Source organism: Acanthaster planci, linkage group LG16, assembly GCF_054643075.1.
Source record: "Acanthaster planci isolate LZ-2023a linkage group LG16, COTS_SCS, whole genome shotgun sequence".
Lineage (NCBI taxonomy): Eukaryota > Metazoa > Echinodermata > Asteroidea > Valvatida > Acanthasteridae > Acanthaster > Acanthaster planci.
In genome coordinates this window covers 2,477,865-2,494,959 of record NC_141792.1, presented here as the reverse complement: position 1 = coordinate 2,494,959, position 17,095 = coordinate 2,477,865, and the positions used below count along the sequence as shown (strand labels likewise).

The window sequence follows — 17,095 nt, the reverse complement described above, 5'->3', positions numbered from 1 at the left end:
CCAAAAATATATTCTTAAAAAGGTGAAGCTGAAATTGACCCTCTGGAGCATAAATAGCAAAAACATCAAAACAACCCTGTCATCATGTATCGCGCTGGCAACTGTGAAGTCGATCAGCGCAGTTAGTATGCGAAACAATACCGAAGCGGGTACCAATCAGTATCATATAAGCAACATGGCGCTACCCATGAGCGAAGTGAGAGGCAAAGCTGCTTCAATTTGTGAGGCAAATTCTCAGCTTCCAGCGTGGATGAAAGCTGAAGAAAAAACAGGGGTAAACAATTGTCTGATTTATAAATAAAAACAGATTTTTATGTTTATTGTGCAGGCGTAGCTGTGTAAAATTGGTATATCGAGTATTAATCCAGAGTACTGAGTAACATGCCTAAAAAAGCTAATCTAGCAATGCTAATGTATCGTTATACACGTTATTGTACGTCATCAGCCTCATCATGATGGCTAGCCTAGTAGTACATGTAGGTAGTCGTAAATTGTACTAGAAATAAATTATTTCTACAATTTATAGAGTGTCTGCTTGGATCGGCCTAACAGTACAGGTCTTTCTTCCTGTGTGGTATGCTTGAGTAGACACATAACGTGCATTAGTACTTCTTTGTCATCTAAATCTGCATGTACATGTAAATAACAAAACATGTCCTCTGTGAGGCCCTCAGTTTTTCGTTCCTGTACTATCGCTGTAGGCTTAACTCTTTTTTTGTAGTATCAAAAATTTTGATTTTTGCATTACCTGTGAGTTTTCAATTGCCAGTGTGAAGTTAGCCTAAATTTTGTTTGAAGAAAGGATGTTCTTCACGCAGAAACTTTGCAAATTCAAAATTACCCCTAGAGCTCAACGGTATGATCCAAATATGGTGGTTGTTTGTGAAAACAGCCTGGTGAAAGGAGTTTTCATCAACAAAGAGTACAATTTCCACGCAGTAAAGCTCCCGTGTTTCAAGACATAGGCCTACTTGTATTTTCTTCTTTGCTTATAATTATTGTAATTGAATCAACTAAGAGTGGGATTTTTAGACTTTCCCACATGTAATCTGACGTGAAAGTGTGGTCATTAAGCATGATCACGCATGCACATGCAATAGGCCTACTCGTTCTAGGGTCACAGACACGCGTGGACTGCAACTCTTTTTTCATGAATCTGCAATGCTACATTGTCGAGGAGGCACATTACTCCTAGGTAAATTCACTGATCACTCCAAGCCTTTGAAAACTACTCCTTTTTTAAGGAATGAGAACCTTTCATCAATGTTTTTGAATTGTTTGTGAATGGGGAAGGTTAGGGCCAGCAATCCTTGGGGGGTTAGAGTTAATAGCTATGGTCTTTAAAATGTGGACATAATTTGTTCTCTCACTACAGACGACTATTATGGCTGTGGAGTTTGACGGAGGGGTGGTCATAGGGGCAGATTCCAGAACCACATCTGGGTGAGTCCATAGGCTGGGAAACTCTGTGTAAAACCACCTTACTAGACAGAGTTTTGTGTGTACCTGCTGGGTTTTGGTGCACTTGTTCAGTTTTACCTCTGGTCATTTTTGGCGTGAGTTTTGGTTTTGGGTCGCTGTTCAGGTTTCAGGCTACTGCTCATCGTTTATTCTTATTTACGTAACTGCACAGCTGTTGTATAATGAATGATTGCCCACCAGTTTTATCTTCAGTGCTATGAGCAAGGTGACGTGTGAGGAGGCACCTGGTGGTGGACTCATGCTTTCTAAGGGTCCTCCTGAAAGGAAATTAACTTTGCCTCGTACATCTGTAGGCTGTGTACGTTTTTTAGATGTCAGATAGGAGAAACCAGGGGAAGGGGTTTCATATCCACCTACAATAGCCCAGGTTGGACGTCTTCATTTACATGTACACTATGACTAACATATTTTGCAGGAAATTTAGCGAAACTCAACGCTTTCCGTCGCGATCTACGTTCGTCTGGTACGTGTGCTTGCACGTGAGCGAAATGCATGGAAACTGACCATCCCTATGCATGCGCAGAAGAGCCGTGGGCGTGAAGAAGTCACAGATTAGGCAGTGTCCGAAATGGGCTTCCAAAGCTATGGCTAGGTCTGTTGTCTGCCCGTCTCCACGCATTTCCCATGGAGTGCAAATGCAAAGTACTAGACGAACGCAGGTTGTTCAGGAATCACGACAGAAAGCGTGGAGTTTCGCAAAATTTCCTGCAAAATACGTTGTCCGCAGACGTGTTTAGTAATTTCAACACGGCATTCATGGAATTCGGGACACAAGGTACTTGTGAAGGACATTTAAGCTGACTTTGCAGGGTATCATTTGAGAAAAAAACATTGAAAAATATTTTGCAATGCAGGAGGACTTTTATACCCTGGACGTTAGTCGCAATGCAGTGTAGACGACATCCAACCTGGGCTACATATCCACCATGTCCCCCATCCCCCCAAGTTAATATGCCACTGGAAAATTTGTCATGTCTAAGAATGAGAAACAGGTTTTAAAAAGTGGTTTGTTACTTTTATCCAGTTCAGAGTTCAGATTAATGGATTATGTTACATCATCTTCTGAAATTTAGTTTTTGGGTCCCCTAACGTTTTCAGTGGATTTCTGACTTTCTTCAATCACGCCTTCCCTACATGTTGTTCTTTTTGCGTTTTGAAGTGCCTACATTGGCAACCGGGTGACCGACAAACTGACCAAGGTCCACGATTACATCTACTGCTGTCGGTCAGGTTCGGCAGCAGACACCCAAGCCATCGCCGACATCGTCTCTTATCAGCTGGATTTCCACAGGCAAGTCCCACCGTCGCACAAAGTTTCCATTTCCTACCACAGCGTTTGTGGGCTGTGTCCTTCTTGTGTAGGTTAGGAAAGTGCCGTTCACTGTCACTGTTCTTGTTAGCACTGACACTGTGGGGGGTGGGGCGTGGCGTTGACCTCCAGTCTTTTGCTTGCTAGTGTAGATGTCTAGTAGCCACTTGGCCAGTAAGTGTTCTGGAAACAGCTGGCTCATTTTGGTGACATTTGTCTCGTGGTGATGTATATAACCCTGTGCCCAATTAGGCCCTTTTGGCTTGGATGCATCCTCAATCCTTCAAAATCCTCCAACTACCTCCATGGAAAAATGGGTTTCTGCCTTAAAAATCCTCCACAAACCTCCTGATATTTCTTGAACATGCTCTGTGGAGGCCACAATCCTTTAAAAATCCTCAGGAAATTCCTGCCATGTTGGGGCAGTGCAAACAGTGTCCTGGAGCAGTATGGATGATTTTCCGTGCAATCTTGGCTTGAATTTATGCATGGCAGAGCATAAAACAAGACCAGGTTTAACCCAAGACCTCGACACAAAGCGTCCTTTTGGAGATTTGCCATACAGGCTCAATTCTTCAAATTCCTCCAAAACTGCTTGCAAGATTTTGGAGGATTGAAGATGAGGGCTAAAAGGATAAAATCCTGTTATTTGAAATTCATGTTAACTAGGTATAAATGTGGCTCGGCATCAGGTTTGTTTGATGGAAACATTTTAGACTACAAAGTTCATTTCAGTAACACTGCCACAGTGGATGAAATCGGAATGGAAAGTCGTGGACGCTGGTTGAAGTCTCACTTTCATGGCAGTGACATTTGCAGCACAAAAAGTGGGTAAAGTTGCCCAAGCTGGAAATTTCGGCCAGCTTGTCTGGTCGACCCATCAGCTTTGTTGCTGCTCCGGGCAGTACGACCACTTTCGATTTCTCATGCTGATCATGTGATGACATTCTGACCAGTGGTCTTTGGTCAGACTTGCCGTTGGCTGTAAGGCAGAGTTTTGTACACAGAGGTCAAGTTCACATTTCATTTAGGCAAGCACTGAGTCTATTTTTGAAACATGTTCCAATAGTCAGGTGTAACGATATTCAACTTTACTCCTGATTAAGCTATTTTAGATCCCCAAATCTTTAAGTCTGTGTAATTTTTTTCATAGGGTGATGCTAGACTTTTCAGGGTTCCAAGCCTCACTGTCATTTTTTCAAACAATATGGTGTAAACCTTTCAATATAATTTCTTACAAACTTTAGATGCAGCTTAAACTGACATAAGTTTGTCAGGAACTTTGATTACCTTCAGTTTTACTCCCAGGTTCCCAAAATGAAAAGTTAATCTCGCTTTTCAAATCAAGGCCGACGCATTAATAAAGTGCTATCAAATATCACTAGCATTGGCGTGAATGGAACACCTGACTGTATTTCTCGGTGATTTTCAAGCTTCAGTGATCCTCGCAGTAGTAGTCCAGATAATTTTGATTGATGCTGGACATTTATCAGAATAATAAATTTGCCGGCTTGGAGAACAAAATGTGACCTTTGAACAATTTACCAATAATTGGTGGGTTTTCGTTTGCTTGTCTCTACAGCATGAATGAAGGAGAGGCCCCCCTCGTCCGAACAGCGGCCAACCTGTTCAGGAACATGTGTTACGAGTATAGAGACTCACTGTCGGCAGGGATCCTTGTAGCCGGATGGGACAAAGTCAAAGGCGGACAGGTAGGGAGTAAGGAGGCAGAAATTGATCCACATCACATGACTCCATCTTCAATGAAACAAAAAATTAATCAAAATATCCCTGTTATTCAAAGACATTTGATAGCCACTTCCAAGCGTTCCTTCACACTCAGACCTGCTGCTAGACAGAGCTTTGCATACTGGGTATTAAGGGGTTAAGGGATATATAGAAAAGTCTAGGGCGGTGCCGAATATCAAAATAGCCAAAAATTTGATCAATTATCGAAAATTCAAATATTATTTTCCGAATTAAAATGTTCGAATGCAAAATTAATGAAAAAGAAGGGAAGAGTTTCATTGATTTTAAATGAGAAAAGTTGCACTATGGAGGCTTGTTTCAAGCAGATTTAAATAAAAGCGACAGAAATCTTTCAACGATTCAAAAGTAAATTATTCATCAAACCATTTAAAAGGAATAGAAATTTTTAACTGGGCAGGAAGAATTGCTCATCTCTTAAATCTTGCTAAATCGTGGCTGGAGATATTCTTAGATGTGAGAAGCTGTTACATAATGTACAGTTATTGCAACTGATTTTGTATGTGGTTTGTTCATCGACAATCTGCCGGTCGGTACGACTGAATATTCGGATATTGGATCGAATTGAAGGTCGAATATTTGAATGGTGAATTATTCCAATTGACTCAGCCCTACAAAACTCCATCTTTCTGTTTACTCCATTTAACCTTGGCCCTCGTCATTTCACCATCGGCTTTTCTTCCTGTCTCAACAGGTATATTCCGTTCCAATTGGGGGCATGATTGTACGTCAGCCGGTTGCCATGGGAGGTTCAGGAAGCACGTATCTCTATGGTTACCTTGACTCATCCTACAAGGAGAACATGACCAAGGAGGAATGCCTCCAGTTCATTGCAAATGGTAAGTTGTGAAAAAGCAAATCATGCCATCAGTGAGGGCAATTCCCCATTTGCCCTGAGCAGGAGCAACCTTCATTGGCTGAAAAGAGCCACGTTGGTCAGGGTTGCTCATTTTGTTCACAGCGATGCGGCTGCAATATTTGTGTTTCAAAGTCGTTTGTGAGCCTCCGTAGCAAGGAAACTTGCCCCTCTCTTGGTCCAGCTCAGAGCCCATAGAGGGCACCACCGAGAGGCTGCCTGGGATAGGCCAATTTTATGGTCAACATAAGCAAGGCGGGCTTGGAGTGACTTCCATTTGAGGGCATAGATAATTTCAGGAAATCTTTGATATATCGTGGCATTCCGTGAAGTGGGAAGAAGAAAGGACTTATTCAATCTGATATTTGAAAAACATTTAAGTATCTTTTATCTGGACAAAAATTCAAGTTCCTGTACATGGAGCCAGCATGTTGAATTATCCATATTAAAAATAAACTACTCATGGCATCTTTCATTGTTTCGTTCAAAATGACATCTTACCTGAAAGAAGTATTTGACAAGGTGTTAAATTATATAACTATCTTTAACTACTTCCTGCTGGGTGGAGTTTGCACATGCAAGACGAGTTGCCAGGCGATTTTTCATGATTTTTCATGATTGTTCAAACTTTCATAACCTCATTTACTGGACGCTTACACCTACACATGTACCTGAATGACTGTCTGGTGGCTAATCTAATCTGACATGCCAAAAAAAAAAGAAAGAACTCCATTGACGCCGGAGTACTGCAACCAGGCCTGCCGCCCAGTAAAGAGAGCCCACATTGTGCGGTGTTCCGTAATTTTCTTTGTTCCCAAAATTGGCCCAGTGCATTGCTGAACGGCAGTGGTGTCTTTACAAATGCGGCCAGATTACCGTGCAGTGGTACTGTATCAATCATCGCTTGAGCACTGGAGGACTTTTGTCCCCGCTGATAATCCGCAGGCGCTGAATGTAGCATTCTGGTATACTGTTTCAAAACAATGATAGATTACCTCCCCAAATGCCAGCACTCTGTGCTAAGACTTTTTGGGAATTCCCAGCAGCTCGGTATTTTGTTCTGAGTCCGTTTTTTTTGTTACAAGGCCCAGTTCTGTTTGTCCGATTTTGGGCACCCTGGCCATGCGTATAAAGTCAACGTCTCCGGTACCAGGCTCCCCGGTGCTGAGTGGTTAAACCAAGTACAGGAATGCATTTTGACAATAATTTCATGTGCTAAGACTTTTTGGGAATTCCCAGCAGCTCGGTATTTTGTTCTGAGTCCGTTTTTTTTGTTACAAGGCCCAGTTCTGTTTGTCCGATTTTGGGCACCCTGGCCATGCGTATAAAGTCAACGTCTCCGGTACCAGGCTCCCCAGTGCTGAGTGGTTAAACCAAGTACAGGAATGCATTTTGACAATAATTTCATCAGTTACATTATGAACAACTGCAAATATGATACTGGGCTTTTAAAGGAAGGTTATGCCATCTTGGCATGGTTTCACCCCAGCCCAACCCCATCTCAACCCCCATTTACCCTCTTGCGGCTTTGGCAGGATTCAGAATGTTTCTGGTTCCTCTGTTTGCCCGTTTCCTTCGACAGGTCTGGCCCTGGCCATGATGCGAGATGGTTCGAGTGGTGGCATCATTCGTCTAGCTATTATCACAAAAGACGGCGTCGAACGAAAGACAATCCTTGGCAACGAGCTACCAAGGTTCTACGAGGGATAGATTTGTATCTAGATGTAATTAATTTAGTGTGTAGGTGTTCCACTGTATCAACCAAAAGACCTATTGAGATGATTCAGGGCTTGGGAACTTCACATTGTACACTAATTGATGTAACCTTTATTCCTGTGCATTTTTTGCTGGGAGGTATCCTACATTTGTTAAAATTCAATACTCGGCAGTGTAAACTCTGTTTGCACCTCTCCTTGCCTTTATCAGAATTTGAACATCATTCTCATTTGCTGATACCGCACAAAGGCAGAGGCATGAAGCCTGGCGGTTAGGAGCTGTAACCCCAACCCTGCTTGCCTCTCCCCTCCCAGGAGTATAAATGGGTACATGTACCTGTTAGTATGGTTAGGGCAGAGATGGTTGTCGTGGTGAAAGCTGTTTGCGCCATACCCTATGTTTATGGGAGGAAAAATAACGATGCAGCGCCTTCAGCAACATTAACGACGGACGTGATCGCTTTTATAAAATACTCTTCATAGTTATAAACAGGTGTTGGACTTTTGCAAACATTGGTTAGTTGGGGAGCCTGAAGGTTAAAAGGGAGACGCAGTTCAATAACGCCAATTAATCAGGGGCCCCCTAACCTTGTAGTCCATACAGGCTGTGTGCTTCAGTGAGAGTAATCTCCATTACGCCAATTCACGCGGGTGATGCATGCACCTGCTAGAGTGCATATTGCACCGCCCTATTCCCATATTTCACCATAATGTGCACAATCCCAGCAAAGTAGCATCAAACAGTTTGATTTTAGTTACCAAAATCACATTTTTCAATGTGATATACTCAGAAAACACAACATTTTGCTCATATAAACTGCTTATGAACAGAAAAAAACAGTCCTCTGACAGACCAAAGTTCTGTAACCCAGCCAACTTCCGTTTTAACTGAATACAGTCTAGTTACATCTTTCAGCAGAGCCAGTCAGTGTTATTAATAAACTGTCACCTGTGAACAATCCGAGCCGATTTCCTTGTTCTTATTTGGGCTGTGTTCCGTTAGACCCAGACAGATATCGGGGACCGTTGTGAATCAGTCGCATGATTGAAATGCAACAAACGCAATAATAAGCTGTTCTTGGGTTTATTTGGATTAGCGCAAACGCAATTCTTTTGTATGAGTGGACACAAATTTACAAATATCTTTAACCCTCCCCCCAAAAACTCAAACTCTTTTGAAATAATTTTAAATGCATGTATTGAAAACTGGTGGAGCTGTTCATCTCTCTCAAAGGGTATTGCTTACATGTAATTCATGGCATTTTCATTGTTTGCTAAAGTTAGGTGGCTTTACTGAAACAATTATTATCCCAAATTTCCTTTTTTTTTGTGTAAAAATAAAACAATTACAATGCTGATTCTACGGCATATTTTACTCGATTCACATTAATGCATTAATATGCTTTCAAAAATTTGGAATACAAAATGCACATTAAAAACAGTAAATGTAGGGAATTGTACACGTGTGTACATGTACACATTAAGGTGGCATCGTATTAACGTAAATAACTCGATGAAAATATGTAAACATGAATTTTCTTCACTACTGTGAAACTTCTGCCAACCAGCAGTGGCAAAACATTTGTCAGGTGGGGGGGGGGGGAATTTTGAGACCATCTGGCATCAGCCATTAATGGACTAATCCATAAAACCCCACCCCGTTGTTTTCTGATCAAGTGTGTGTGTGTGGGGGAGACCTGTGGGACATGTAACTCGTTCACAAACCATGTCGTGCCTAGATGCGTAGCACTTCATGTACAATGTACGTACGCATTCTTGTACACGCACACCTATTACGTACCAGCGCACCAATGGAGTGGCATATTCAAGTTTTGATGGGAAACAACATGAAACCTAACTGTTTTGACAAGGAGGTTTTGGTAGGATGTGGGAGGGGTCTGTTGTTTTTTCACTTAGCCTTTCATGGCGGACCTCTCTGACACAGACATGTAAATGCAGTAGAAATATTTGCTACTGACAAGAAAAATATGCCATAGTTCCCCCGCACAATTCAGAAAATTACACCAGTCACCGTTACAGTTTTGTATAGACCACTTTCGTTATGCTTACACTTTGTATGGGCGTCTAACATTTGCAGGGAAACCGCCCATTGATTGTTTCTCAATTTTCGCTGCAAATTTGTTCGAAGAGTTCATTTGTCCCATTAAATTTAGAGAGGGTCGTATTTTTATTTTTTACTACGTATATGATTATCTGGCATTTTGATAGCTGCCTGGGATTTGTAACACTTTAGGAATTATTCTATTTTGTACCAAGGACCAGTCATAGAGTTAGAAGCCATCTGACAGAAAAACTGACATGAAAAGAGCTGACCGTATATATGCATGCAAAATATACAGGCCATATACTTGTGTGCATGGGTGTAAATGGACACATGGATGGCATTGCATCTATCAAACACAAAGAAGCCAGGGGCAGACTGTGGTGTCATTTGAGACCTGAAATCTTAACAATGCATGTTATTTATTATCGCAGGGGAAGCACTGCCCAGAAGTACCACAGAATTTGTCTTATGCAATCAATTACATGTAACTCATGTCGCTCGCTACGCCTTCACGTAATTTTGCACGTCGGGCTGGACGTCTATTCGACAGAGGCCTACGCGTAATTCAAATAAAATCACTGATGGTTATCCGATATGCACACACTGCAATCCAGTGGTGGAAACGTGTACTTACAATACATATTCTGGATTTTTTTTTTTTTAAATTCAAGGCCTCACACACGTATTGATTTTCCCGTCCTGTACACAGATGTAATTTTTCTAGTTACAAAACATAGCCAGGGTGATGTTTAGGCAACAAACCATATGCGGGTACATGTAGGGTGTTTTACATACTTGTCAACTTTTTGCAAGTTCACACAGGTATGCAACTATGAATTTCAACTCATTAAAAAAAAAACACATGCCACACTGGTTTCAATAGACTATTGGATTTTTATATTTTGCAAATTTTTATGGCAAACGTACATAATCAGTAGGGGAGTAGAAAAAAACACTTAAAACACAGTTTACCCCAAGAATCCATCACTTAATAATACATAGCTCAAATATACATGCAAGCTCTTGGAAAATATAATGCCATAATACAACCCCCCCTCCCAAATACCAGTATAAACCTGCCTGCCAAAGTTTTCCCGGACGTCTTTCTGTCATCCAGACACAGCACAAAGGAGGGTTGCTTTGGTGGGGCAACCATTCATGCCAACTCCCTATAGGCAACAAATGATCTGAAAAGCAAACCTTTTAAATGGGCAACCAAATTACGGGGTCATTTTGCCCTTTCACTGCACTCTCGCTGGAAAATTCCTTCTCCCGTTCATCCATGGCAGGTCCCTTCTAAAAGGAGACTGCTTTGTTACAGGCGAGGAGTGCGTGGCAATAAAAAGTTAGAAAAAGATTTAAAACAACTTGCTGAAAGAACTTTGGTGTAGTGCATACATGCAGATGTACAGTGTGTACACTTTCAACATGTACACTGGCCGGTATGTTTAAGTACATGTATCGAAAACTATATAAAGAAAACTTGCTCTGCTATGAGAACTAAATTACGGGAACCTCACTGCAGAAATTTACATTACATCAGCACTCCACTTCAGTACATGTGGGCCAAAGATGTGACATATTTGTGTCTGTTACACCTGATCTGTGTAATTTGACAGGGGAAATATTAAAAGAGACTTCAATTTGTTCTTATTTGTTTGGCAGGTAATTTGCATTTAACTCCATCACTCTTGGAAATTAAAGAGCACGTTCTGAAAGGACAGATCGTGTCAGGGGCACACGCACAAAAAATCAGGCTCCAAATTTATAAAAATGATCAATATACAGGTGCTAGAAAGAAATGAACTTTGGGTCAAGACATGTACATGTACAAGATACATATACAAGATACATGTACATGTACTATTGTGGTACATGAAATAGGTCCCATTGGTACAATGCACCAGTATTCTGAAACTCGACTTCCACTTACACTTTAGATAGTTTCTCTCCTGCATTTCTCCATATTAACACATCGACTGCCATGCATAATTTCACAGGGCATTCCCACAAATCCCAAGCGTTGTACACATGGGTGCATATTTAATAAATTAATAGGTACATGTACATGTCCTTTTCAGGTGACTATCTGAATATGAGCCTTTCACAGATGTATGCCCTCGCCACTGCCAGCAGTGTTCTTTGTGTTCTTTAGTGTATTCAATTTACATTACAATAGCCTTTCATTTCCTATGCCTATAACCGTAGTGGCAGAATCCGGTACACCTGTTACGACGAGTATACTTGTAATCGGTGGCCAACGTGCAATGAATTTTTGGAGATTTTTTCCTGCATCTTTCACTCTTCTCTAATTTATGAAAGTTACTTGATGTTCATGTTTGATTAAATGTACTGAAAAAAGTCACTTTTTATACACTCAAAATTGTCCATGCTTTCCAGAACATGAAAGGGTACTGTTGCCAGGATGTCATTCTGTGCGTAGGTTTTTCAGTTAAGACTGGTTTCCATATCGACGTAAGAAATGCAGACAGCAACGCAATCAAGCCGCAAACTGCAATGCGGACAGATGGGAACATGCCAAAAGGAGGTGTCAACGACAACGCAGACAAACGCAAACCAGCCCGAGAACGATCGGCGAACCAACTGTCTACGTCAAGTACGTAGCCGTGGTATCCCTATACAAACCTCCATGCTGGCATGACTGGCATGTAACAATGTCCCTCCTGATTAGGTTCAGGAATTTTGCCCATTTTCACCTTATTAATGTTAGATATACATGTACATGTAGCTGACCGTCAATGACATGCATGAAACTGGAGCAGAGGTTTGGCATCATGAGGCGGTACAGTCAATCTACAAGCATATTTTCCGTTAAAAAAAATCACAGCTTTGGACGCCATTTTGTTTCAATTTCAAGGTGGGATGACGCCATGCACCGTCTCTTCCATACTTGTCTGCATCTTCACGTCTTGCATTCCATCTGCGTTAAAAACGACTATATAGAAACCAGGCTTTAAGATTGTGGTCGTGGACCCGCCCACATTTCTAAGAGGGTTACTCTCTGGCTTATTGCCATGTACATGCATATGTACAGTACTAACTAAACAGTGAACAAACGAACATTTAGACCAGCAAAATATTTTTTTACAAACCCAGCACTTTTTGCGCACAAACCACCATGACATTCAGGTATTCTTCACAGGATGACTTCCCAGTTTGGCTCACAGATGTGGATACATGTAATCAGCATGAAAACCAACAAGGCTGCAAAATACCCTTTGAAATAATGGAATAAACACTAAAATAAGGTTAACTGAGACACAGAGTTGCACTTGGAAAGTTTGAAGTAAAAAAAAACCTGCTAAGCAGACTCTTTAAAATTCCTGGCCTAAATGATGATAGAAAAATTACATCTGTTTAATATATACAGTACACCTAGAGACTGGCAAACAGGATGAGAGATAGACCGTGTCCGAAACGGGCTTCCAGAGCTACGGCTAGGTCTATTGTCTGCGCGTCTTCACACATTTCCAATGGAACGAAGACCTACACCTAGCTCTAGACAAGAGATTCGGATGCAGCCATAGTTTGACTGATTTCATTAAATAGTTCCTCGAAAAGTACTGTGCAAACAAAGTCATTCTTCACCATACAAAATATACAGAGAGAATACAGCTACAAATAAACTATTACAGCGGTTGTACACGACTTCCTATGTACACGTACATTTAAATTCTTTACTTTAGTGCAATAAAATAGTACTTGTACACCTCGGATTTTTTTCCTCAAGCATGGTACATTTTTCCATTTCTGAGAAGCTTGTTAGATGATAGGTTTCATAAGTGACAAATTTCAAATGTCTCGTAAAACTTTTGGTTTGGGCTTTTTATATCAGAAGCGGACTTTAAGCTGCCAAAAACAATTGATTTGTCTTTTGACCAGACACACTTTTGGGAAAAATCGTTCAGAATACTGCAAAATCCTCCACTGAGCAGGGAAAAAACCCAACGGCATACACTGTATGAACATGTTGCAATGGCGCGGCAGCTCGTGAACATTCCTTTCTAAATGCCACAAAAACCAGAAATCACTTGTGGCTTTTGAAGGATAGATTGAACCTTCCTCTTAAAATCCCCCGAATCTGCCACCGTCCGCAATAACCTACCAGGCACTTTTTTGTATCCAAATTTTCTACAAGTAACAAGCCCAATGGAAAGCACCAGCAAGTTGGATGAGCCTGCCTACATGTATGAAATCCGTCTACATTGTACATAAAACTCCTTAAAGGATTCTGGTTAATGTACAATGTAGGTACATGTACATCCAATCAATTTGACATATAGAGCACCGTTATTTACAACAAGAGACTGTTTCTTTTTGAGCAAATTCTGAAAAATCGCAATTGTGTGAATTTTTTGCCTTTTCTTTGTTTGTACACTCCCTGGTTATGTGTCTGGTTCCTGTAACTTGTATTTAGGCCAAACAACAAATTAGTTGTGTTTCCTATTACACTGGAAAATAAATTAGGGAGGTTGGTTGGGTAAAATATTTTTTTTACTCAAAATTTTTATAGCCCCCAAAAATTAGGGTCAGATGATGGTCTGTATTTTTTTTTGGGGGGGGCTGGTATATTTGTAACAGGCACTGAGTCAGTGTCAGATTAATACTGTACATGTACATGCACCACAAATTCATCAAGCCAACGATTATTGCATTGCTGTCCATCTCATGCCCCCCCCAAAAATTAAAATAATACAATGTACAGGACGATGCAAACAAAATTAGGCTCGGGGCAAGGCTCCACAAGTTTTTACATTTTATTGATTTGTCGAATAAAAAGATATAGGTTTCGTGTGATTTTCTAGGTTGGGTCGGGTAAACGGACGCACAGCTATTTTTTTGTTTGGCCTTATGAGTTATGAGTCCTGGCCTAATGCCAACCTGTAAATAATATGTATTTTCTAGAAAGGGATTGGAGTATTGCAGTTGCCGTGGTAGATATTAATTGCCATGTCACATTTGAAGTACTGGTCAAACACATCAGTGTATCCCTTATCCCGCCACCAAACGCAGAGTTGCCGGTTCCAGGAGCAAGGCAGAATGTGGAACAAGTCAGGCTTCTCCAAGCTGATCAAGGTGAAGAAGTCCTGGTCCCCCAAGTGGCCCTTGAAGTGGTACTTCTCCGTCAGCTCGTGGATCTTCTCGGCATTGACGAAGGACCGGTACGCAGCGCTGCGCCGCATCCTTTCGAGGTCCAGCAGCACCACGCCGCTGTTGAAGCCCGTCAGGCCGTCTGGTGGCGGTCCGCCCACTTTGGTCCCCTGGTTCTGGCTGCGGTAGAGCGACAGGAGGTGGCGGTAGACGGGCTGCATCTCCCGGGCTATGCCCATGATGTTGTCGCCGGTGAAGAGGTCAAAACGGTCAAACAGACCCCGGATGTCCGCCATGAACTTCAGGTCGGTGTCCAGCATGACCACGCGGCGGACGTAGCTGGGCAGGATGCCGCGATGGATCGCCACAGAGAGAAAGAAGATGGCATCTTGGTAGTACGGGTGGCCACCGGTGACGCGCTCCTGAAGCATGGAGACTACGGGAGCGAGTTGTTGCGCAAGTTGATCAACTTCGATGAAGTGGAACTATTGGAAAGAATGAAATCACGTATTAAGTTTTATGATTACAACCAACAGGAACATAGATGGATGTCATCATGTATCCTTTAAGTTCAGAACTTCTGACTTCTTTTTGATGTAAAGGAGAGTCTTAAAGGGCTGAGTCCATTTGAATAATTCACTAATAAAATATTTGACCTTCCATTTGATCCAATATTCAGTTGTACTGACCGGCAGATTGTTGATGAACCATGTACAAAATCAGTTGCAATAATGCACAGTTGTACATTATCACTTGAATAGCTTCTCATGTCTAGGAGTATCTCCAGCCACGATTTAGCAAGATTTACGAGATGAACAATACTTCTTGCCCTATTGAAAATGTCTATTCCTTTTAAATTTTTTAATGAATAATTTACCTGTAGTTGAGTGCTACTCAACTACAGTTGATGTAGTTGAGTCCATCACAAGTCCCTTCAAGCCCATCACAAGGCATCCAGTCTACAGCCAACTCAGAAGCCATTCAAATTAATCTTTCGTCCCTTGTTAGTGTTACTAAAACAGACTTGTGGACTCAACTGCAACACTACATGGAGTGACACTTACTAGTATGTTCATGTACAGTTAAAATCTATTATTTATTACTCATAATTACGTTTGTTTTGTTCCAACAACTAAATTTTTTAATCATTTGTGTACTGCAGCAGTAATGTACCGGTACATGTAAGTATTTCAAACTAGCAGTAAATTTCTGCGATTGCACATCCAAGACTACATGAATATATCCATTCCCACCATTCTTTCCTGAATCCTAAGACCCACCCCTCTTTACATTTTTCGGATTACATTTCAAATTATTTTGATGTCCGACACTGTCAAAGACATACTTGGAATTTGCTTTTAGCAATGTGCTGGTTGGTGATGTCTTGCAAAGTCTCCAGGACAAACGTTTTACTGGGCTCGTCCACAACGAAAAAAAAGTGCAGGTTTATGGACGCCTTGGCCAGGATGGACTTTGTGCATTCAATAAATCGGGTCTTCAGATGGGGCATTTTGTGCGTGTTTGTCAGTGTCTGGATGACGTGGTAGGGATAGATTTCAGCATCGCTTGGAGCGTCTTGTATCATGGGTTGGTTGACTCGTAAGACCCCGTCGGCGTACTGCTGCCCAGAGGGTTGGTTGGCCGTGTTGGCCCCAGGTGCCTGAGCCCCCTGACGAGGGATGACCGGCTGTTGGACAACCCGAGGCTGTTGCTGCATGATGTTTTGCTGTACTTGGGGTGGCTTGGCCGCATTTTGCTGAGCATTATTCTGCAATGCCAACTTCTCCGCCATTGCCTTTTGCCACATTTGCCTTCGGGCAGCATGCTCGTTGTATACTTTCTGGAAGTGGCGTTCTTCCTCCGGGCTCAACGGGCTGTCTTCCTGTCCTGCACCGGGCTGATGAGCTTTGTCCAATAAAGGCTGCTGGATCGGGGCCTCCATATGTTGCTGGGTTTTCTGAGGTGCCTCCCTCATCGTGTCCCTTTGATCATGCTGATTAGCACTGGCATACTGCTGGTGTGAGCCCCCCTGATGTACATGTACCTTAGCATGATTTTCATTCCGAGGATCCCCGAGTTCACGATCAGCCTGTGTCATGTGTGCGTCAAACTCGAAGCCGTCACTCGGTCCAGCGACAAATCCACTGTGGAGGGCTCGCCCGACCACGAATCCAGAAACACCAGCTACCACCAATATGAGAAACGTCCGCATCAGTCTCAGCCTGAACACGCAACTGAGAAGGCCGGTCGGTGGCCCAAACTGCCGGAACCGCGCCTTGGAACGGGAATTGTTAACGTAGTGCATGCTTCTTGTGTCGTCCGCCTCGGCGGTAGACGCCAGGGAAGAGTCCTTTGGAGGAGGGGGCACCAGTCCCTGCTTCGGAGATGGCGAGCTCCCGAGCTTTTGCTTCACTTTTTCGTCGTCGTGTTTTCGCTGCCGAATCATTTGGGAGTGCTGTTTCTGGACACAAGGCATGCAAAGAGCGATCCGTCTGGCAATCAAGTGTGGAGTGGGTATTATGTGTGGTCAGTGAACTGTGAACATGGTGAAACCGCCTAGTATGAATGCCACATCATTTTTACAAGCCCGTCCTTGCTTTTGCATAAAAACTGATCGATAATTATTGACAATGATTATACGCGGCTACTTCACACAGTCTATGCAGTGAGACTCCTAGTTTTTGATGAAGTGCTGAACAGTGCCGAAGTGCACGATATCGATAAGCCACTCGTCTGGGGCAGAGCAATCTCGTTCCCATAGGTACGATCTTGCCTGGCCATGTCGGTTC

The 17,095-nt window shown here is 42.3% G+C and overlaps 2 protein-coding genes across 2 annotated transcripts; one reads left to right on the top strand and one right to left on the bottom strand.

Annotated features, from left to right (window-relative positions):
- The first annotated feature begins 41 nt into the window (after nt 1–41).
- Nucleotides 42–8,090, top strand: LOC110976472 (proteasome subunit beta type-6-like). Its single transcript, XM_022229744.2, has 6 exons — nt 42–274; nt 1,376–1,443; nt 2,642–2,773; nt 4,374–4,503; nt 5,253–5,397; nt 6,997–8,090. Exons 1-6 carry the CDS (start codon nt 128–130, stop codon nt 7,122–7,124), a joined length of 750 nt encoding a protein of 249 aa, XP_022085436.1. The 5' UTR covers nt 42–127; the 3' UTR covers nt 7,125–8,090.
- Nucleotides 8,091–10,068: 1,978 nt separating this feature from the next.
- Nucleotides 10,069–16,986, bottom strand: LOC110976527 (uncharacterized). Its single transcript, XM_022229861.2, has 2 exons — nt 15,652–16,986; nt 10,069–14,791 (listed from the first exon to the last, which is right to left on the bottom strand). Exons 1-2 carry the CDS (start codon nt 16,780–16,782, stop codon nt 14,117–14,119), a joined length of 1,806 nt encoding a protein of 601 aa, XP_022085553.2. The 5' UTR covers nt 16,783–16,986; the 3' UTR covers nt 10,069–14,116.
- Between the last annotated feature and the right edge of the window lie 109 nt (nt 16,987–17,095).